Source organism: Triticum aestivum, chromosome 1A (assembly GCF_018294505.1).
Source record: "Triticum aestivum cultivar Chinese Spring chromosome 1A, IWGSC CS RefSeq v2.1, whole genome shotgun sequence".
NCBI classification, from domain to species: Eukaryota; Viridiplantae; Streptophyta; class Magnoliopsida; order Poales; family Poaceae; genus Triticum; species Triticum aestivum.
The window spans coordinates 14,462,877-14,485,582 of NC_057794.1; the positions used below are offsets into that span (position 1 = coordinate 14,462,877).

Consider the following 22,706-nt stretch of genomic DNA (forward strand, 5'->3'; position numbering starts at 1 on the left):
AGTCCATGGACCCAGGAGCTAGCTAGGACGAGATCAGCAACAACAACACACAGACACAGTTAGTTTTTTTTCGAAAAGGGGGGCTTCCCCGGCCTCTGCATCAGACAAATGCATACGGCCATATTTATAAATAAATAAAGTAGTTCAACAATCGAGAAGCATTAACGTGCGCATCAAGAGTGCATCCTCGCGGTGTCCACGTCGGACAGGCGCATCAAGAGCGCATTCTCGCGGTGTCCACGTCGGACAGGAAAGGACAAACCCGAGGCAGGATTGGTCACGCTCGCACACGCGTATTGGCCAATAGAGATCCACAGCTAACCTAACCAAGGTCTCCCCGACGATTCCTTTTTTGCCGCCGCCGCCGCCGCCGCCCTCTTCCTCGATTCTCCAACCACCGCCGCTGCCCCCATCCTTCCTCCTCGCCTCTATCCACCCCCATCCTCTGCCGTTTCATCTTCGTCGCTAGGCTCCGACGCGGTCGTCGCCGACGCTCTCGAAGTGGTCGACACCGACGAGGACTCGATGTCGTCGGTTTTATGAGCCGCGGATTTTCCTAACGCCGGATTTGCCTCGTGCTCTGTAGGTCACCAGAGAGTCCCCGGGGAGCAGCCGTGCAGATGGGCGAGCAGGAGGAAGGGTCGCCAACTTCAGTGGTGACCGCGTCGCAGGTCGAGGCCTTGGGGGGCGCTTCTCCAACAACTCGAGCGACAGCAGGTCGCCGGCTCCGTCGGCCGCCTACTTCCTCTACGGCTTGCTGGCCTCGCCAGTGGACAGAGGGGACGGCTGCCTCTTGCTCCTCTGAACTGCAGGGCCCGATGGATGGATACAAATGTGAGCAACCAAGCTATCAGGTGATCATAGCTTAGTGTGGCTCTTTTTCTTTTTGAACTGGTCAACCGTGATTCTAGGAGACTCACATTCTGTTACTTTTTTATACCTAGAGAAACTTTTTTATTAGTTTCTCAGCACATACTTCCCTTCTGCATATTTTTGGCACTTGCTATAGCATTTGGTTACCTCGTGGTCATTAAGTTATGTATACTTTCAGTAGAAACTAAGAAAAGCACTTGTTGAACCTGTGGAATCTCTTTTTGATGCCACCGGCCAAACAACTTGGGTATCAATAGAAAACCTCTATAAACGTGAGACAGAGGCCATCCTGCCAGAGTTTTTTAAAGCCCTTTCTGGGTTTGAAATGGGAAGCGAATTCTCAGAAGGAATGGTGTCAAAATTAATGGATCATGCTCAAAGCATTGTGGAAAATAAGGCTAAAGAAGAAGCTATCAAAATTTTGATGCGTATAAAGGAAAGGTACAGAAATACTTATTGCTTGTTCCATGTACCAATCAATATTATAACCTTCTGATAAAGTTCCTTGTTATTTCCAAGTTCACAGTGGTGTTTAGTCATGACAAGGACTCAATGCCAAGGACCTGGACAGGAAAGGAAGATGTCTGTGCAATAGCAGAGGAGGCTCGATCTGCTGTACAGGACTCTCGCCTTTTTAACATGATGACAAACAATATATCCCTTTGTTTTGTTGTTAAGTGCTCTTACACTTACATTGCAGGCTCTCAAACTTCTGTCTGTATTAGCCGTCATTCGCTGGGATGACAAGCCAGATAGGATTGAAAACATTCTGACTTCCACACTTCTAGATGGTTCTGTTGAGTCAAAGAGTTCAAGTGCTTCTTCTGGTGACCCGCTTGCTTCAACTAGCTGGGAAGAGGTAGTTTTGTGTATATTTGTTATTCATGCAGCAAAAAATCGAAGTGCTTATACCGAGGATCCATCACTTTGCCGAACAATTGAAACAGGTTCATCCCAAGCATACGCTTATTACTCCAGCTCAGTGCAAGTCAGTGTGGAAGCAGTTCCAATCAGAAACTGAGTTCACCATTACACAAGTAGTATCAACGCAGGTTTGAATTTATTTAATACATAGTTTTGGTCTCTTGTAGTGTATTTAATATTTAGAGATGTTGTGCTAGCAAATTATTTATTTCTGTAGAACAACTCTTTTGACGAACCATGGCAGGTGTGATGCCTTTGCATTTAGAAGTAAAGAGCTTTAGAGTACCTCTAGAATTGCATTCAGAGAATCGTTCAGTTTGAAGAATTTATTGCTCCCCTCCATAAATTGGATTATTCCTGATTGTGCATTTTTTTTGTGTGTAGTGGTGGATTCGTTTTTATTTTCTGATGATGCTTTCTTTTTTCTAGAGGGTGAAATAGATTCTTATTGTATTGTCTTTGACTTGAACTTTTTTTCTCACTCCAGCAAGCTCACATGCGTGGTAATGGCAGACTGCCTCCTCCTTGGGCGATGGTTGCTATCACAGTTCTTGGTTTTGATGAGATCATGATGCTTCTGAGGTACGCAACACAATTACCTACAATATGCGCAGGGGTTTCTTACACAAACTAAAAACTATTAATATGGTGTTGTCATTCTTGTTCAGTTGTGCAGGAATCCTATATACATGTTCTTGCTATTTGCGGGTTATTTGCTTGTCAGGGCTTTAATAGTGCAGTTAGATATTGGCTGAGAATTCCAAAATGGAATGGTAAGATGTTGAACATTTATTATTAAGTTGAGCTTAAGAATTATAGTACTCCCATTAGGTAGTCAATTCAGGACCAGATGGGTATGACTGCAGTTGGGTTTGTTTTGGCATCTCTTTCCAACAGGTAGTCATGCTAATTAAATTCAGAAATGTGTTGGATGTCTCTAATCTTTGCAGTTTCATGGTGTAGGACAAAAAAATGGCATTAGCCCAACAAAAACTGTGATCTGTCTCACAATTTCTTCTAATTCTAAAGTAGCACCGAATCGAAAGGGAGATTCCGGCAACTTTGTGGGTGTCTGGGTGTGTATTTGTATAAACTGTCAACTGAAAATGGCTTTGGTTCCTTTCAAAAAAGACTGAAAATATCTCACTAGATAGTAATGTTTATACTTGTGGTGGACTATCAATCCTTACAGTTAGATGAACAAATTCATATGTTGAAGAAAAAGTGATATTGGTAACCATGTGACATATATGCAAATCCAAGTTGGCATAATGGAATATAGATGGACACAATATTATCCATCTCTATTTATCTTGTCATAAAAATGAAATTATTTGCTAGCTAGCTATTTCTTTTACTGCCAATTTTCTTTGCTTTTATCTTATCATTTTGGGAATATTACTACTACATGCCAAAAGAATATGCAGTATGCAAGTTTTACATGTAGATCTTGCTGATGTTATATCATGCATTTATGTGTTTTAGTTGTGATGAATATCAGATGATCATAACAGATTTCATAAGAAACTCATTGTTGCTGCATATAGCATGTGGTTCTCCTGATGTGTTTGCTCTTAAAATTAATCCATATGGTTGACTTACATTACAATTGTTTTTCTTAGGAATTGCTGTGATCAATTGATAATCGAGTTTGGCTCATTGTTTGATCTGCTCAGCATATCGGCTCTGCGACTAAGGTGCACTTTGCACTTTCTTCTATGTAGGTTCAGTTACTTGTGCTTGGATTTTGTATGTTTATTCACACTTCTTTTCCTTGCGCCGTTTTTGATATTTGTGCGTGTCAAGAAACAGGGAACATGAATTCCATTGATCCTGATGTGGATCATGTTGCTGCACGTAGTCGATCTGTTTCTCGACACCGTAACAGAGTAGCAGCACGTCTCGCCCTGTTCCAAAGTGCGATACGGTTTGCCATGATCGTAGGTTACTCTTGTCCTTAGAATATTACGTTGTGTGTGATGTGAATTTATGTGTAAATCACCTGTTTAGGCGCTTAGAATTTTGTACCTGTCTCATCATCCTCTGGTGCAAACAGTCCATTTGTAGGTACGGGCCATCAGTATTCTAATTTGTGCCTATTAAGGTAGTACCCTTTTAACACATATTGCACCGTAGGCGGTGGTTTCTTTCTGGTTGTGTCGCATACATACAGCCAGTTAAGACGGCGTCAGCGAATGCAAAAGAGAAAAATGCATGTATGGCGTCAGACAGGTCTGCCCTCCTTGTGTCGCCTCACAATCCACTGTAAAAACAACACCTAGATGATTATGTGTGTGTACTAAATTAATTTTTTTCATTTGTTTGAAGGTTACCCCTACCAGACTGCATCTACCACACACTCTGTTTTCTTCTGATTACACAGAGTTCTTAAAAGGTATCTTTGTGATCAAAGGTCATATGCCTTAGGAGTAAAAACTGTAGGGTAATGCACTTTTTTCATATTGAGTTGTTTCTTGAACACAAATCCTTGCGAGAGGGAGAGTTTCTATTGCGGGCAAGGAATCAGATCTTCATGTGACCACACATTCATTCAAACAAGGTGACCCATACTTCTATCTCCCTTGCATTCTTGATTTGGCTCACCTCGACTCCTATCCTAGCTTGCTCTTTTGGGTTCCTGTAGGTTCGTTGCGGGGCAGTGAAGAACTGAAATAGCTGAAGAGAACATTAGGAAGTGATGCTAGAAGCTTGCTTGTGTGCTACCTGTTGTTGTGATTCGAAAGAATTTGCATGTTCTCACTGAATGGAAAAAAGAGGCACTATGGTGAGAGTTGACTAAATATAGAGTTTTGAATCCCTTTACCATATTAGTTTAAATATTCTTTTCCTGAGCCAGTGATTAATCAATGCCAAAGCTGCTCCGCATATTAGTAAAAAGATATTGTATTTTAATTGGAAAGTATAATTACTTTGCTATGACCGATCAACCGATCAATGTTGAATTAGCTTTGAATATTTTGTTGAACTTCATTGAATCATTTATCTAAATCTTTATACTAACCATGATTATTTGAGTATAAATAGGGGAGTGGAAAGGGCGCCTCCCACTTGGCACCACCCCAACTTCCTCTTAAGCGGCGCCACCGGGTGGCGCCCCAACCGCTAGTGTCTTGCAAAGTGCTGCAACAAAGGATACTGGCTCACACAGAGCAAGCAAAATAAAACAAGGCCCAAAAGCCACAACCGGCTGGCATAGTAAAGAGAGATAGGTAAACTACGCGTCTATCCTATTACATGACCGCCATCCAAACCGGTTAAATAAATCCCGCGCTACCATCTCCCACCGGACAGATCCAGTAACCAAACACGCCCTGGCCTCTGTCGGAGTGAGTAATGACCACGTACGGATTAGCGCAGTAGCCCGGAAGAGAACCTGCAAAAAATGAATAGTTGTTGTTCTGTTAAAAGCCAAGTCATTTTTGCAATTCCAAATTGCCCATAACAACGCACATGCTCCCACACGAATTTGTCTAGCTGTTTCGGCCTCTATACCAACCAGCCACGTTCCAAACAACGACCTGACCGAATTCGGAGGAGTAATGATAAAGGCAATCTACACCGAGCGGCACAACACCCTCGCCATCGGGCACTCAAAGAAAAGATGCTTGATAGTTTCATCCCGATCACAGAAACTACACCTAGTAGATCCTGTCCAGTTGCGCTTAATCAAATTATCTTTCATTAGAATGACTTGTTTATGCATAAACCACATAAACATTTTAATTTTGAGAGGAACCTTAACTTTCCAAACGTGTTTGGAACTAGGAATTACACTAGAATTGATGACATCAATGTACATCGACTTGACTGTGAATTCACCAGATTTAGTAAGCTTCCAATACAACTGATCGGGCTGATGAGTAAGCTGAACCTCCATGAGTCTACTCACCAGATGAATCCAAGCCTCCCACCGGTCACCCACAAGCACCCTCCTAAATTGGATGTTAAGAGGAGCAGATTGCAGACTCGTTGCAACCAGAGCATCCCGTCGCTGCACAATGCGATAAAGCGCCGGATACTGGAGTGCCAGTGGTGCATCACCTAGCCAGGTTTATTCCCAGAATCGAGTGTTCTTGCCATCACCGACAACAAACTTTGTTCTGTTAAAGAAAGTAGCTTTGACCCTCATTAACCCCTTCCAGAAGGGCGAATCAGTGGGTCGAGCCGTCACCTGCGACAAGGTTTTAGAGTACAGATACTTGTTACGAAGAATCTGCGCCCAAATTGCCTCAGTCTCGGCAGATAACTTATAAAGCCACTTACTTAGAAGGCATCTATTCTTAACTTCAAGGTTCTCAACCCCAAGACCCCCTTGGTCTTTTGGTCGGCAGATGACATCCCATTTGGCTAGGCGATACTTTCTCTTAGTTTCATCGCTCTGCCAGAAGAAACGAGACCGATAGAAGTCCAGTCTTTTCCTAACTCCAACTGGAACCTTAAAAAGGATAAGAGAAACATAGGCAAACTCGTGAGCACCGAATTAATAAGAATAAATCGGCCTCCATACGACATAAGTTTGCCCTTCCAGCAGCTCAGTTTCTCCTCAAACCGATCCTCGATACACTTCCATTCACTGTTAGTTAACACAGACACAGTTAGTTGGTTCCCTCGTTCAATTTCAATTTTTGTGAAGATCAGTAGATCATAACTACCTATGAAACAATCATCCAGATTGTTTATATAAGAGATTACCAAAACGACAAAGCCGTCCATGAATGCAGAGCAGACCCGAACAATAAACCAACGGGAAAAAGTACCTAAAAAGCACCCTTACCAAAGAAAGATAAAGAACTGAATACCAAACTGCTCCTTTCACCTTGAAAGATTAATCTAAATCTCCACTGAAAACTAACCAAGCAAGCAAGAACCCGAACGAATACTTTGTCAGAGAAGGACCAGATGATGTGAAGTAGAAGAAGAAAGACGAAGCGACGTATCGGAGTCGACGCTCCTGCTGCTGGGGCCGAACACCTCAATCTTGCGCTTGAGGTCGACGAGGACGCCGCCGACCGAGACACCTTGTTGTCCTTGTACGGCAGCGAAAAGGCGAGGCTCAGCTTCTTGGGCAGCCCAACATCCTCCTTGTGAACTGACGCACAAGAACCCGTCTCCGGTGTCTTTCCCGCTCTTGTGCTTTTGAGGGCTTGCAAGTCCTCCACCGTGGACCATGGTCGCCGTCCATCGTCGACGGAACGGGGCATGCTGCTGAAGTGCTGATGAAGGGGGGGGGGGGGCATGGGGCGGTAGAAAACAAGGGAGAGCGATGGAGAAGAGGAGGCGGCGTGAGAGCAGCAGAAAGTGGATCACATGGGATGAGGAGGGTGTATCTAGGGAGGGTTCCTTCGCTACTAAGAAATCCAACCCAATCTGCAAACTGCTATGTGGGGCCTCAACTCATGATGTGGAACCGGAGCGACGAAAGAGATAAAAACGATCGAGTGCCCTTCTGCCGATGTGATGACGTGTATAGCGTGAGGAGGCACTCTTCACGCATAATCTTTGCTTATGTATTTGTTAAAGTGGCTATGCAGTGCAATGATCGCTAGTTGTTAAGAAAATATCAAACACCTTAAGAGGCATATTCCATTGAAACAAATTAGAAAATGCAGGGGACACAATCCATATACGTTTATCCTAAGCCTGGATCTATTAGATATCACAATAGAAAACAAATAGAGTAGTGTATCTAGGATGGAGTGGTTCAAGGTCGGGGTGGTGCAGAGTCAACACGAGCAATAGCAGAGCCTGTGGGGCGTCCCATACAACGAATCCGCACTGTTTCCTTTGACTGATGAAGTATATCTTAAAGCGAAGTTGAAGAATTTGATCTTCTTCATCAGTCATCACTTAATTACCTAACATTACGGATAGGATATACTAACAGTTTGAATGTTGACTATATCATATGAATCCAAGCCAGATTGTAGTCCATCAATCAGGCCTTGAACATAATCATAGAAGTATTCAGGGTCATCGCAAACAGAGAAAGCATGGACCTATCCTACTTGTAGATAATTAGTATTTAAAATTCACCAGGGTAAGACAATAGCCAAAGGAAGTTCATGCTTTTGCCATTAAGATACACAATTTAGATCCTAAAGCAAAGACGCGGTTCGACCACTGCAAAAAGTTCAATATCATCAAGCTGTGAAGTGTTAATGTCACAACTTTCAGGATCTAGGCCTGACACAAGCACGCATAACTACGTTCGTAGAAAAGGATATCGTGGGTGCTGATGAAATACCTGCCGCAGGCAACAACAATGTCGTCAAACTGAACATCACCAGATAACTGAATTTGCTGGTCAAGTTCTCTTACTGCTTCAATATATCCCCTGTAAAAGCAAGACATGACGTTTGTTACCAACATAGAGTTTTCAAAGTTTGATTTTTCAAAAAAATCTATACGCACTACATTATGGAATGGAGGGATTATTAAGAGTATGCACAAACAAAGAGCACACAGATAGAATTTCATAGTTTATAGCATGTTCTATTATCAACACATACGTTTCACAATATACATGCTACCGGTGAAATTGTAGTCTCTAGTCATGAATTAGTCACATAGTGTCCATCTAGTATGCAAGTCAAACTAAGTAATAATATAAGCAGTAACCACAAGCGATCTTCCCGTCAAATTTAAAGAACTGGTAAAAAGACTTAAGAAAGCATACATTTAAATTGCTTTGGGCCAGTTTTCCTATAATATAGGGTACATAAAACTTGGGGAAATGTGACCAAATCCTACAACCAAAATAGTGCAAATGACTTGGTTTTGTGTTTATGATCCACAAAAACGATTTCGACGGAAAAAATTCATGAGCAATCAATACAAACCACAGATAAATATGATAGAAAAGTCCCTTAACAGTGACAAATGTTCATAGTTCCGCCTAATACATGTCTAACAAAACGCAAGTGCACTAATCTGCTTTAATTATGCCAACAAATTCGGTATAACACGCCAGCATAATATATAATAACGTAGTTCGCTACTCGTTACTTATAATCCATCAAGTTACTCAATAACAATAATATAACTTAGTGCACCACATCATTACATCACGATTAACTTAGTTCACTACATCATTGCATCACTTCATTACATCAGAACTAAGTTTACCAAGTCACAGGATTACAGCCTAAAGTCCATCAAGGACCAGACAACCCTGAATCCAAACTTCCCAGAACCACATGTAATTTTCTCTTCATCTGCACCAGTGCGGCGTGGAGTGAAATCAGAGGTTCGTTCAGCACAAACACCAGCAGCCTCATTATTTATGTGAAACATCACCGTTCTTTCCAGACAGATAGTAATGACACTTCGCCGGAGTTTGATAACTCCACTTTCATCACTTGTAACCACACCATCTGCTGTGCTATCATGAATCACAATTGTTTGTTCAATGTCCAGCTTGCGAGCTTTATCGGCGATGCCAACTGTTATATTTCCTTTAAAAAGCCCCTCAATGAGCTTGATTTCAAAGGTGCACTCGACTGTGCTGAGAACAGTTGCGAATCTAACTTCCGTAGTGCTGAGCCAGCTCTCAATGGTTTCACTTCTAACCACGACATCTTCCTCTCTAGACAGCACTCGGCCATCAATACTTATTAGACCCTTGCTAAATGGCCTGTCTGGAGACACTCCATCTTCCCTGATTTTAAGATCTATCTCTAGATAGATGAAATCAACCAGCACTAGACCTCGACTTGGGCCAGTTAAAATCAGCATTCCATCCTGCGACAAGAATGGCGCGAGAGATTAAAATATGCTCATGCAAACACTGCTCAAAATGAAGATTGGAAGAAGGCCATAAACGCTACTCCATTTATATGCAGATGACTATCTGGATCGACAACCACCAACACTAAGATGACTCCATTTAGACGCCTATTAACAGTTGATATTAAATGCATCACCGAATAAAACGAAACCCGATTGGAACGAACTTAGGGCATCTCCAGCCGTTGGAGCCCCCCAGGACAATCGCCGGACCAAAAAAAGCACGTCCTGGGGGGGCAAAATGCTTCCGCCGGGGGGAGGGCGAGTACGTTTTTCCAGTCGTGGGTGCCCCCGAGACAATCGCCGTGGCTTCCCCCATGACAATCGTCAAGAAAAAGGACGCGTGGGGGAATAGGATTGATCGTTGCTTCCGCCGGCGCCCCCAACAGCCCCCCAATGCGCTGGGTTTGGCCTGGATTCGCCGGCGCTTTTTTGAGGTCGTGGGGGTGCTTGGGGGGCTCGGCTGGGCCGATTTTTGGCCTTTTTACGTCGCCGGCAAAGAAAAAGGGCTCCTGGGGGGCGCTCGGGGAGGCGGCTGGAGATGCCCTTAGAAGCAGGGATGTACCTCGTTGAGACGCTGGCAATCATCTCTATTGAGGTGAAAGAGATAAATGCACTTGTAGTCAATGCTGTCTCCGGCAATGCCACGGCCATAGATATTGACTGGGAAGCCTACATCTGATGAGACTATGCTGACGGAGAGGATGTTTGCAGAGTCTTCTAGCCCAAATTCATCTTGGTAGATACTATCGGTGTATCGCATTGGAGGGACAGACGCTGCAATGAATAAGCAAAATAAATCTGTCAAGTTGTTTCATCACAATAAACAGCCCGAGCTTGTATTCTTCCCATTTCCATTTCACTGAGTTAAACCACCTAATGTTCTTATTTCACTTGTTGAGTTAGCTTCAAGAGAAAACTATCATCTCACAAGTTGTAAAAAGTTGTTATCAATTTTAACAAAATCAGTGATTCCTCTTGTTATTTGCAGATATATGCTGTTCACTGCTATCGATCAATAATGAACATGGCATGTCAGAGGATTCTCCTAATTCAGTTCCCATGCATATTGTCAATCAGAAAATTCTACAAATATAAAGCCAAATCAGTGAGTTCCTGTTGTTAAGTGATACATCTGAATCCATTCTAGTAAACTGATTGAGATTCGCTGTTTACTGCTACATATCAATAATGAACATGGCATGTCAGATGATTCTCGTAATAGATTATCATATAGGTGAAACATCCTGCTGTAATGTAATTCAGTTCACCACTTCACATTATGGGAATGAAGATAGAGGCTGCTCCCACTCTTCGTCGATGTCGAAGACGGAGAAGTCTCTGAGAAAAAACCGGGTGTAGACCTTGCGCCCAGCCTTGGGGTCGTCCTCCATGATGGAGTCCATGACCGCATCGTGTGCCTCGCGTCTCCGCCGGTTCTCCTCCGTCTTCCGCGCCTTCTCCTCTTCCTCCCGCCGGCGCCTCTCCACCTCCTCCTCCGCCCAGGCATCCCAATACAGGTAAGGAATGGCTGCTTCATGTCCTTGACCCATTGCCAGAAATCGAGAGGTGCATGCTTCTTATGACTTTGTGGAGAATTTGGCATAGCCGTAACGAAGTGATACACCATAAACATGTGCCCCCAATGGAAGCGTCCAGGAGGTATTTGGTGAGTTACCTTGATTCCTTGGTTGGACTTAAAATTGATTTATCTTCTGATCCAAGCAAAGGGAAGTCCTTAGTTACATATGACAGGCCACTTAAAAATTCACATGTTCGAATAGTTGAGAGCACTCCTGTCAAATGGTGTCCCCCTATGGCGGGTTGGGTGAAACTGAATACTGATAGGTCCTTTGCAGAAAATGGTACGGCTGGTGCGGGATGGTGCTGCGAGATGATAGAGGTAATGTCATCTACTCAGCTTGCAGGGAGCTTTTTTCGTGCCGAGAAATTCTTGAGGCTGAGTTGTGTGCTTGCATGGAAGGCCTGTCTTTTGCAATTCAGAGAAGCGACTTGCCGATCATTATTGAGATGGACTCCATTATTGCAGTCAAGCTGATTCAAGCGATGGATATTGATAGATCGATCTACTCTTCTTTAGTTAAAGAAATTAGACACCTGATGTCTCTTCGTGATTCTTGTATTACTCATATAAGTCGTACGCAAAATAAGGTTAGCGATAGCTTAGCAAAGTTTGCTAGACAAGAGGGCAGAACAATGACCTGGGTTGGGTCAGGCCCATCAGTTTCTTTAGAGCTAGCCGAGGCTGATTGTAAGGACATTGAGATTTGAGTAATGCAAAGATTTTACCCGTAAAAAAAATCTAAATTCTTGTAGCCAAGTCAGCAATCCAACATTTTCCAGTGCACTTCTCGTCACCGCCAACTTCACGCACTAGCATATTTAGAACAAGAAATTACACTAATGCATAACATAAGAGCAAAATCGATCATTTACCGTAAAAATCATGAGCTGTTCGTCTTTGGGCTAATGACACACAGTATGACAGGAAAGGCACTAGGTGATATACTTGATTTATGTGAAAATAAACGAATGCCCTAGGTAATATACTTGATTTAGCAGAAAATCAACACAGATGTCGTCAATTAGCATATCCACATATGCATATGTAGAAGCATTGCTAGAAGCCCAGAACCAAACACAGTTTATAAAAGAGAACATGGGTAAATAAAGTACCTCTGCCGGCATAGTGTCTTTAAGATCGTTTCTTTTGTAAAGATCCTCAAATTTCTTATGTACCAGCAAATTTTGTATTGGCTTGAACAGGCAACATGGATCAAAAAATGAAGCCACTTTCTCATGAAGGACACTCCTTCCCAACAAACATGTGTTCAGGATATTGCCAGAAATGTCCCTTAACAGTGACAAATGTTCGTATTTCCGCCTAATACATGTCTAACAAAACGCCAAGTGCACTAATCTTCTTTAATTATGCCAAAAAATTAAGCCAACAAATTTGGTATAACAAGCCAGCATAATACTATATAATAACTTAGTTCGCTACTCATTACTTATAATCCACCAAGTTACTTAATAACAATAATATAACTTAGTGCACCACATTATTACATCACGATTAACATAGTTCACTACATCATTGCATCACTTCATTACATTAGAACTAAGTTTACCATGTCACAGGATTACAGCCTAAAGTCCATCAAGGACCAGACAATCCTGAATCCGAACTTCCCAGCACCACACGTAATTTCCTCTTCATCTACACCAGTGCGGCGTGGAGTGAAATCAAAGGTTCGTTCAGGACAAACACCAGCAGCCTCATTATTTATGCAAAACATCACATTTCTTTCCAGACAGATAGTAATGACACTTCGCCGGAGTTTGATAACTCCACTTTCATCACTTGTAACCACGCCATCTGCTGTGCTATCATGAATCACAATCGTTTGTTCATTGTCCAGCTTGCGAGCTTTATCCGCGATGCCAACTGTTATATTTCCTTTAAAAAGCCCCTCAATGAGCTTGATTTCAAAGGTGCACTCGACTGCATCCAGGACAGTTGTGAATCTCACTTCCGTAGTGCTGAGCCAGCTCTCAAGTGTTTCACTTCTAACCATGACGTCTTTCTCTCTAGACAGTACTCGGCCATCAATGCTTATTAGACCCTTGCTAAATGGCCTGTCTGGAACTCCTTCTTCCCTTATTTTAAGATCTATCTCTAGATAGATGAAATCAACCAGCACTAGACCTCGATATGGGCCAGTTAAAATCAGCATTCCATCCTATGAAAAGAATTGCACGAGAGGTTAGAGTATGCTCATCCAAACACTGCTCAAAATGAAGATTGGAAGCATGCCATAAAAGCTACTCCATTTATATGCAGATGACTGTCTGGATCGACAACCACCAGCACTAAGATGACTCCATTTAGATGCCAATTAACAGTTGATATTAAATGCACCATGGAATAAAATGAAACCCGATTGGAACAAACTTAGAAGCAAGGATGTACCTTGTTGAGATGCTGGCAATCATCTCTATTGCGGTGAAAGAGATAAATGCACTTGTAGTCAATGCTGTCTCTGGCAATGACACGGCCATAGACATTGACTGGGAAGCCTACATCTGAGGAGACTATGCTGACAGAGAGGATGTTTGCAGAGTCTTCTAGCCCAAATTCATCTTGGTAGATACTATCGGTGTATCGCATTGGAGGGACAGACGCTGCGACGAATAAACAAAATATATCTGTCAGATTATTTCATCACAATAAAAAGGCCCAGTTTGTGTTTTTCCCGTTTATATCCCACTGAGTTAAACCATCTAATATTCTTATTTTGACTTGCGAGTTAACTACAAGAGAAAGCTATCATCTCACCATTCGAACCAAGTTAATTTCAATTTTAGCAAAATCAGTGACTTCTGTTGTTAAGTGATATACATATGAATCAAATCTAAGTAAATGAAATGAGATTCGCTGTTAACTTCAAGAGGAAACTATCATCTCACCATCTGTAGAAAGTCAATTTCAGTTTTAGCCAAATCAGTGAGTTCCTGTTGTTAATTGAAACTAGATCCAATCTAGTAAACGGACTGAGATTTGCTGTTTACTGCTATGCATCAATAATGAACATGGCATGTCAGAGGATTCTCCTAACAGAGGATTATGCAGGTGAAACGTACTAATTCAGTTCCCATGCATACTGTCAATCAGACAATTCTACAAATATAAAGCCAAAAGAGAAGAGTACTACACCGGCTTCAGAAACGGAGAGGCCACTTACACTCTTCGTTGATGTCAAAGACGGAGAAATCTCTGAGAAAGAATCGGGTGTAGACGTCGCGCCCCACCTTGGGATCGTGCTGGATGATGGAGTCCATGACCGCATCGTGTGCCTCGCGTCTCCGCCGGTTCTCCTCCGTCCTCCGCGCCTTCTCCTCTTCCTCCCGCCGGCGCCTCTCCGCCTCCTTCTCCTTATCCGCCTCCATCTCCGCCCAGTCCTCCTCGTCAAGGAAGAGAAACTCCATCCAACTCGCCGCCGCCGCCTCCGCAGAGCCAATCGAGCAAACCCTACAGCCCCCGCTGTCGACCCCTTTCCTCTTTATTGGTTCTTTGGGCTGGGCCAAAGGCCCAAGTGGCGTGTCAGCCACAGTCCCTAATGTTGGCGAGAGGTGTCCAAAAAGACAAGAAAAATCGTTTGAAGAATACATAAAGTTTATTTTAGTTCAAAAAAAAGTTTATTGTTTTTTCCTTGATGTACTGTATGTAGTTTTTTTTGCAGGGTGGAGGAAGATTTCATCTATATCTATATCTATACCAATATAAAAAGACCCAAATGGACAGATCCAAACCATCTCAACCATCAAATCATGTTATCTAGCGGTTCAAATCAATCCAATGTTGAGCACCAAACACGTTTAACGCTCTAATTACCCACCACTGCCATTGGTTATAAACACGTTTTGACTCAACGATATACCTTGAAATCTGCCATGTATTTAATATCCTACCATTCCCGCAAAAAAGTAATTGATATCTTACCAAATACCAACGTGTAACAGATATATCCTACCTAATATACCGTGCAACTAATATCCTACCTAATACTCTCTCCGTCCGGAAATACTTGTCTGAGAAATGGATGTATCTAGCTAGATGTATTTTAGTATTCCCGGACAAGTATTTCCGATCGGAGGGCGTATAGACGTGTATTACACGTACATTATTACTAGTTAACTCAAGGAGGCTTCTCCGCCTTCCAAAGGTGTAGTCCCGATCCCAACCAAACAGCCATACGCGGCGAAAGTCCTAGACGCGCGGATCTCACGGGACGAACAACGCTAACTAATCTCCACGCCCCCCCCCCCCCTCCCCCGGGATTTTGGGGGGATGGGGCCTGCCTCTCTCTTAATCTCCAATCAAAAACCACCACCTAATCCTAGTCGGTTGAATTCGTAAAAACCATCCAGTGTGTATAGCATTACTGGTACTACGTCCATACGCAGCGAGCGCATGACTAACTTTTTTTGTGAATGACAAATATGAGAAAAATATGCTATTTTTTTTATGAATGACAAAATATGAGAAAAAGAAATCTCCCTTGATTCATCTGCTACGATCATGCATATCTCTTCCACTAGCGCACGTGTTTGCGAGCGATCCACCGACTGTGATGACAACATCGAGACCGATTCGGTGCTGTCCAACTCCACCACTGGTAAGTTTGCACGTGCAACGCACCCGTTGCTTTAGCAAGAATTTTGAGCTTCATATTTTGCATCCAGATGCCCCTTGTCCGTGGGAGAAGAGACAAGTAATAGTTTACTCCTGTCTTCTCCATTTCAGTTGTCACCATGTTTAATTTCCTTCATTTTAGATCAAAATGTGTCCATTAAATATTCCTTGACAAAATGTGTTATGGCTCTTCACTCTCTTATTTACAAAATGTGTCATGATTGTCTACTTGTCATTCACACTAGATCATGAAAGGCGCGCGTTGCTGCGCCCGTCCATTTTAGCACCATAATGATAGTGATTGAGACAATTGTATGAAAATAATGTTTTAATCATGCGATATAATTGCCACACCTGGACATATCAAGTTTAGATGTGGCAGCAAAGACAAACTTCTAGTTTTGTGACAAAATGAAATCAAATGTCAATGAGAAAGAATACAACCTGTTAAAATTTTGAGTTAAAATGCACAATTCCTGTTTGGTGAAATATAGAAGCTGTAGCATCATAGTCACCATCAGTTTGCGAGAGCTGGGAAATAGTACAGTTTTACAAACAGGAGTATTGCTCTTTAAAAAATATCCCCAAATAGGAATATGCGACATTCTGATAAACATTGCGATGAGAATTTTGAGAAAGAAAGCTGAAAATCTGCTCACTGTCGCAATGCTGATAGAAGAACCTTGGAAGTTTACATCTGTTCTCATGTCTAATGAAATACCGTTTAAAAATGTACAAACGCGGATGCACATAATAACTAATCTCTAACTACATCACATCTGCACCGAGCATAAGAAGCAAACCGTGCAGTGCACAATCTGATTGATTTGCATCTCTCCTGCAATTTATAGGAATTGAATTGAATCCAACCAATTGCCTTTGGAACACAGAAAATCCATTAGCAGCTAGCCTGTAAAGAGGTGAATAAAAAAGGGGAAATCCATTAGGCCCGTTTTATTCTTCCACAGAGTAATAGATACAAAAAGAATGAACTAAACGGTGATGAACTGAAGCGTCATATGGTATAGGAATATTTACTGCAGATGTATCTACTTGGTAGAAATAAAATAGATCATCTGTGAAGTTACACAATAACGGTTTTAAAACTCAAACAAAATTTTCTCTTACTGAATATGGGCAGAAACCTAGTACGAAATACACCTCACCTTTGATACTTACCTAATATCATCATAACTGAAAATTGTCCATGGGTATTACTTAACTGTCTTTGCTACATCTTCGAATCTAGGCAAATAAAAATGTAGACCTATTCTAATGTGATTGAGTCTCAGTATATGTGTGTGCATGTGTAAGTGCCCATATTGGTCGAGTAAAATTAGATACTTGCCTCAACATAGGCCGAATATTAAAATAAGTAAAATAGTACCCGCATAATTATGTGATTTTGCTTCTTTTAGGGAAATCCATTTTTTTAAGAGAGAAAGGAAATCCAATTTTACGTACCAGAGAGATACCTAAAGTGAAGCATAAAATATGTCATACTAACACTCACGGTATTGGCGGCAATGCTAAAGTATAATAGATTAGAATCTGTGCAACATGTACTTGCTGGTTTAGAATTTAGTGTGTCCGTATTTTTGATCCATAAGTAACACGTTCGAAATATAATTAACCTCATCTGTTCACTCGAATTGTTTCTATACTGCATCACAATAATACCTATTGATATTTGCTAATGATAGTAGTTATCAATCGTATGCAAGCAAGTGGTCAGGTACTAATAAAAGTTACCTTTATAACAGAACAATGTAGTCCAGGAGACACTAAATTTTTACAGCACAAATTCTGAACTGATGTGCTTATTCAAAAATAAACTAAGAAGGAGGCAAAAATAAAACGGTTCTACCTATCTTGTAAAAAAACAATTCTACCTGTCTTGTAACATGGATCAGGAGCTTGTTCAACCAGGCAGTAGAACCAGCGGGGAGCACCATGCCTTGCACATGAAAAATTAAGAATTAATATTCAAGTAAGGTACAACTGTTCAGTGATAATCTGAATCTTCAAGGTTCTCTTCGACTTCAGCTAACTGATCTGGTATTGGGAAGATAACTTGAAAAAAATACACGAGCTACCTCTGTTGGCTGTGTTTGCCGTTGCCCGCAGCCACAACCTCCCCCTCCCTATCTCCAGGATCTACCCAAATAAATCCACCACATCCAATATAGCAACACCTCTGCAAAATTGAGATTGAGATGACATCAGGAGTGATTGTTTGATGGAAGAAGGAAATCATACACGAACGGGAAAGCGATCTAGGGGAAGCCTTTCTTCGAGGTCAAGGTCGGGAAGGGAGCGCGCTAGGTCGCCATGGCACTAATCCACATCCACGCCGCTGGGAAGGAGGATGATTCATCATTGCCGCTGCCCAGGTGCTAGATCTGCCTTCACTGGTGCGGCTAGGTTAAGCCGAGAGTGGGAAAGGAAGAGTGTGCGGCTAGGGTTAGGGACGCCGAGAGTGGGGAGCGAGGGGAGGTTACGGAGAGACGTCGCTGACCAGAGCCTGATCGATTCTTCCTTCGTGAAGCTGAGATGGGCTTCAAGGCCCAATCAACCACGTGGCTTAGAAAATTCTCCTGGAGTAGCGTCCACTTAGGAGTTAGGACAGCCAGCCCACGAAGCGAGAATTTTTTTTTGAGACAGCGAATCGAGAAAAAAACGAAGCGAGAAAAGTGGTGTCTCACGGAGCAGCGGCCCGAAAAGCCCAGCACAGCCTAGCGCACGAGTTAGCCCTTGCGTACAAGATTTAGATGAGATTAACAGTGAATCCGACGGCTAAAAAGGACTAAAAGTGGTGATCTAACGGTTAGAAATGGTAATGGCCTGAGAAGGCTCGGAGGGTGCTCAATTTTAATATATCTAAATGACATGTGTGTCCCCTTTGCTCTTCCATGGCATATAGTAAGTGCCATAATTGTTACATGCAGGAGTTACATGGCTTAGATATGTGTCACTGTCACCTTCAATTATCCTAGTCATTTGCCAAATTGAAATAGTATTAAACGGTGAGTTAATCTCACTACATTTGATCCATGAATGCTTATTTAATAGCATCAGATACATATACCTTATCTATGCCTATTCCAATCTTGACATACAAAAGAAAACCAATTCCAACCATTACACGAATTTCTTTCATCAAAGCACCGGCGCACAAGTTGACATCGATCAATCCATTCCAAAAAGAAAAAAAAAATGAACGAGCAGGCGCCGATCAATCCGTTTCCATGAAAAACACGATCGACCGATCCGTTCCAAAAAAGGTACTTCATATAAGCAATGAAAAAAGAATTCCGTCTGTCTAGATCAATCTCACGACCATTTTTTATTTTTGAGGATTATCAATCTCACGACCTGCCATCTCGACGTTAAGGCAGTGCTAAAAGTTAGGATCCATTTTTGAATCAATAGTCCCACGTCGCCATTTTACAAAAAATTCTACTAGCTTATATATGTTGGGAGTTGTGAGAATCATCAGACAAGGCATTAACAGATGGAGGCGGAGATATGGGTCTCTTACCCAAGAAAAAACAAAAAACGAAGCAATTAATTCTCCTGGTGGGAGCTTGGGCAAAAGAAGCTTCGGTACATTTGCTGGGAAAAAATATAGCCCATATGAAAGCACAACCAATCAAAAGAAGTGCATACATATTTTTAATTAAGTATACAAAGAAAAGGGCTTTTTTTGGTTGAAAAGAAAAACGAGTTCACTTTAGACTACTATATAGACCACTTTGAAAAAAATTATTCTCTGATGATGATGATTCTTTCTGGTTAATGCATGTAAGTTAGGTATGATAAGAACATGGAGAACTCAGACCATTTATGTACTTAGCATTTTTAGACTATAAGGCGACTTTGAATTTTTTTTATTCTGATATGATGATTTTGTAAGTTAGGTATGTGCATTTCGTTTGCAGACAACAATCTAGATAGGGAAGGTTTAACTTTTATTTTGTTGTTGTTACTAAAAAAAATAGATCACAACATTGAATAGACCAGTGTTGAGGATTTTGATAAACCACATATAAGATTAGCAGGATTTTCCGAATTGAGTGTTTTTGAATCGGATAAACAAATAAATGTTTATATATTGCCATCATCTTCATCACCAATCATCTCAATGTTATTTATATTTCTTAATATTCTGAATTTAGTGTTTTGTAGTCTGATAATCAGATAAATGGTGATCCATTATCGCCTGCAACAACAACCATTTTAGCATTATCTCTGGTTTCTGAATTGATGAATGGATAAAAAATCCATTGATTTTCTCTCCCGTTGCAACGCACGGCATATTTGCTAGCAATACCCTAATATGACATGCAACATAACAGAGTAGCAACATATGCAGCCAGGATAATAGGGTAACCCAAAATAGATTCCATAAGATCAACTCTTCATAAAGTAAGCAGACTAAGGCTAGGTAACTAGAGAATACAAAGTTGTACGTAACCATGGAACCAAACCATTAGTTGATCTTCTATTGTTTAATAAGAGCCACAAGAAAGATATTGTCTGCGGAGCATATGCAAACTATTTTCATCCAGGTAGGACAATGTCTACCTCCAAGCATGTCACTTCGAATCAAAGTGTTTTTGGAGGAAGATGTAAAGACAATACTAATGAAAGCACATTTCCTTGTAGGTCTATCAACACAAGTAGCACATGTAACATTTATCCAGTGCATCATAAATTCTAAGAGCTAATAATGCTAGCAGAAACTTGGAAAACCAAAACCTGAATAACAACTATATGTCAGGTGGTCTTGACAATTGGTACTTGTGTTTCCTGAAAAGTGGACGAGAACCATTAATAGAAACAGAAATGTAACATGTTATGGAATGGTCAATTGGACTAACATTACCTATACATAGTATTCAAATTTACCTGAATGGATGAAGCGAAAACAGTGGATCCAAAGACATACCCAGAACCAATGGGCACCATACCTTACCATGAATGTTGAGATACGTTGGAGTTAAAGACTAACAAAGAATAAACATAGATGTCAATACAGGATTACCAAGGATATAATGTAAATGAGAAATGCATGCAATGAGAAATTATGAGTACATTGTCCTTGTTTGCAGCTCTAGTTCATATCCACCTTTAGTGATAACGAAATCAACTTCCAAAATTTCACGTCTACTATAGTTTGTTGGAAGTCGAGTAAAACTTTCATAGTGATGTATATCAAGACAAGGCGACCTTTTGGAAAAAACACAAAATTACTAACCTTAGTTAGAAACCAGCAGGGAAAACTTTGTGCGCAACCGAGCTGTAGCACGCTAGTAGCAATGCCAAATACAGCAAAAATACAACGAATAATCTACAGAGAACAAGGAAAATCATTACAACATAACATTGGTCTCGAGTGGTTCACTCTCTAATTGTTCCCATGTAGAAAGCATAATGTTGTGAATTCGAGCAGAAGTAACATAACATGTACGCATGCATCCCATGCTAATCGATATAGATATCATTCGGACAAATATGATGTGGTCATCTGTACTTTAGTTTCAGTGCTCTTTTTAAGAAGGGATTCCTCCCTGATTTAATTTAATGAAACCACACAAGTTCAAGTTACAATTGAGAAAAAGAAAATATAAATCAAAAGTGGTCGTTTTGAGCTCAAAAGAAAAATTACATTCTCTGAAACTCACATTGTTCATTCTCTGAAATTCACATCACTGAACTGATCTGGAGACATGATATTGCCTTTGCTGAACTCTCAAAGATATTAATGTGTTGCACGCGTTATCCTATTAAGATATTTCTTGTCATCTGCAAACAATATACAGAACCAAAAAAATACATGGAGAAAGAAAGAATAGTAGGTGTTCCAGATCAAACCATGCGCGGAGAAAATGCAGCGAAGGTTTTCTAAGATGTGTCGATGTGACCGGTAAAATAATTCTCTGGATCTGCAGCCCACGATCCTCTCAGATCCTCTCAAGTGAGCGGTGGACCAGCGTAGCGGCCATCTTGGACGTCAGAGCGCCTAGGGACACCAGCGACACAGTCGGCAGTAGTATTGGCGGCAAGTAGCAGAGATCCAGAGAGAGCCGAGATGTAGGGCAAGGAAGAAATCCTGGGGATGGAGATACATATAACCTGGGGGTAGGGGTGCTCTGGGAAGAGGCCGGGGAAAAAGAAACACACACCTGTACTTATTTAATGGCCATGGGCGAGTGGCACGCATCAATCAGGATGAATGCTCCCGAAAAGAGAAGATTGATTGCCTCCTTCAATCCTTGCGGTTCAGTTTCACTCGAACAGTCCGTTGCAGCTTCCCCTCGACATGCATCACCCACAACCTCCCCTCCGACATCGACCGGTCTAGTCCCTCAGTGGAGACGCCGACCGAGCAGACCACTCGTCAACTGATGCCTGCATCGCCCAGGAATCGCATCGACACACGCAGTGATCGGCGCAGGTGGGGCTGCGTCTCGTCCACTCAAGAGGCCACCCGATCCTCCTCCCTTCCTCCCGCCGCCGCCGGAGGACGCGGCCGGCTTGCGCCCGGAGGCCGACGGCGGTGGCGGGAGCTCTTCCTCCCTCCCGCGTCTCAGGGGTGGCGGGGCCTCAACATGTATGGAGGTGCGGCCGATTTAGAAGCTGCGGCGATGGCTTCGACGGCGGCGGCGGTCGGCCCTGTCTCGGGCCACGGGCGGCTGCTGCAGCGGCTGGCCTGGATCGAGCAGCGGCGCGATGCGGTCTTCAGCGGCATGTCATCTGGCTTTAGATCGGCGACGGCGTCGAGGGCCTGATGGACTGCTTGGCGGCACATAGCAGATCTGTTCTGGCCGGTGTAGCTAGTGGTGGTGGCCATCTTCTTCGTCGGAGGTGGCCGGATAGAGGC

The 22,706-nt window shown here is 42.2% G+C and overlaps 2 protein-coding genes and 1 long non-coding RNA gene across 9 annotated transcripts; 1 reads left to right on the plus strand and 2 right to left on the minus strand.

Annotated features, from left to right (window-relative positions):
* The first annotated feature begins 298 nt into the window (after nt 1-298).
* Nucleotides 299-4,628, plus strand: LOC123186367 (protein ROOT HAIR DEFECTIVE 3 homolog 1). 7 transcript variants are annotated; one of them, XR_006493619.1, is made up of 8 exons: nt 299-504; nt 587-1,314; nt 1,400-1,732; nt 1,821-1,925; nt 2,285-2,379; nt 2,466-4,029; nt 4,126-4,357; nt 4,442-4,628. XR_006493619.1 is itself a non-coding variant. In XM_044598147.1 (8 exons), exons 2-6 carry the CDS (start codon nt 1,426-1,428, stop codon nt 2,527-2,529), a joined length of 486 nt encoding a protein of 161 aa, XP_044454082.1. In that variant the 5' UTR covers nt 305-1,314; nt 1,393-1,425; the 3' UTR covers nt 2,530-4,029; nt 4,126-4,357; nt 4,442-4,628. The 7 variants fall into 7 exon arrangements, 3 of the variants coding, with proteins under 3 accessions (XP_044454082.1, XP_044454097.1, XP_044454089.1); XR_006493620.1 differs by having other exon boundaries at nt 305-1,314; nt 2,466-3,864; nt 3,934-4,029; XR_006493622.1 differs by having other exon boundaries at nt 305-1,314; nt 2,466-3,494; nt 3,934-4,029.
* A 7,971-nt stretch (nt 4,629-12,599) lies between these two features.
* LOC123186407 (uncharacterized) lies at nt 12,600-14,673 on the minus strand. Its single transcript, XM_044598179.1, has 3 exons — nt 14,370-14,673; nt 13,598-13,809; nt 12,600-13,367 (listed from the first exon to the last, which is right to left on the minus strand). Exons 1-3 carry the CDS (start codon nt 14,611-14,613, stop codon nt 12,768-12,770), a joined length of 1,056 nt encoding a protein of 351 aa, XP_044454114.1. The 5' UTR covers nt 14,614-14,673; the 3' UTR covers nt 12,600-12,767.
* Nucleotides 14,674-16,464: 1,791 nt separating this feature from the next.
* LOC123071674 (uncharacterized) lies at nt 16,465-18,317 on the minus strand. Its single transcript, XR_006434504.1, has 3 exons — nt 17,917-18,317; nt 17,713-17,777; nt 16,465-16,730 (listed from the first exon to the last, which is right to left on the minus strand). It is a non-coding gene; the product is annotated as an uncharacterized lncRNA (long non-coding RNA).
* Nucleotides 18,318-22,706: the final 4,389 nt, after the last annotated feature.

Excerpts from the sequence above, each read along its gene's own strand:
- LOC123186367 (XM_044598147.1), top strand. The coding sequence starts at position 1,426 with ATGCCAAGGACCTGGACAGGAAAGGAAGATGTCTGTGCAATAGCAGAG. Across the intron at positions 1,489-1,573 it reads CAGAGGAGGCTCGATCTGCT|GCTCTCAAACTTCTGTCTGT; the intron begins GTACAGGACTCT and ends CTTACATTGCAG. Across the intron at positions 2,380-2,465 it reads GAGATCATGATGCTTCTGAG|TTGTGCAGGAATCCTATATA; the intron begins GTACGCAACACA and ends ATTCTTGTTCAG.
- LOC123186407 (XM_044598179.1), bottom strand. The coding sequence starts at position 14,613 with ATGGAGTTTCTCTTCCTTGACGAGGAGGACTGGGCGGAGATGGAGGCG. Across the intron at positions 13,810-14,369 it reads CTTTGACATCAACGAAGAGT|CGTCTGTCCCTCCAATGCGA; the intron begins GTAAGTGGCCTC and ends TATTCGTCGCAG. Across the intron at positions 13,368-13,597 it reads ATTGCCAGCATCTCAACAAG|GATGGAATGCTGATTTTAAC; the intron begins GTACATCCTTGC and ends TTCTTTTCATAG.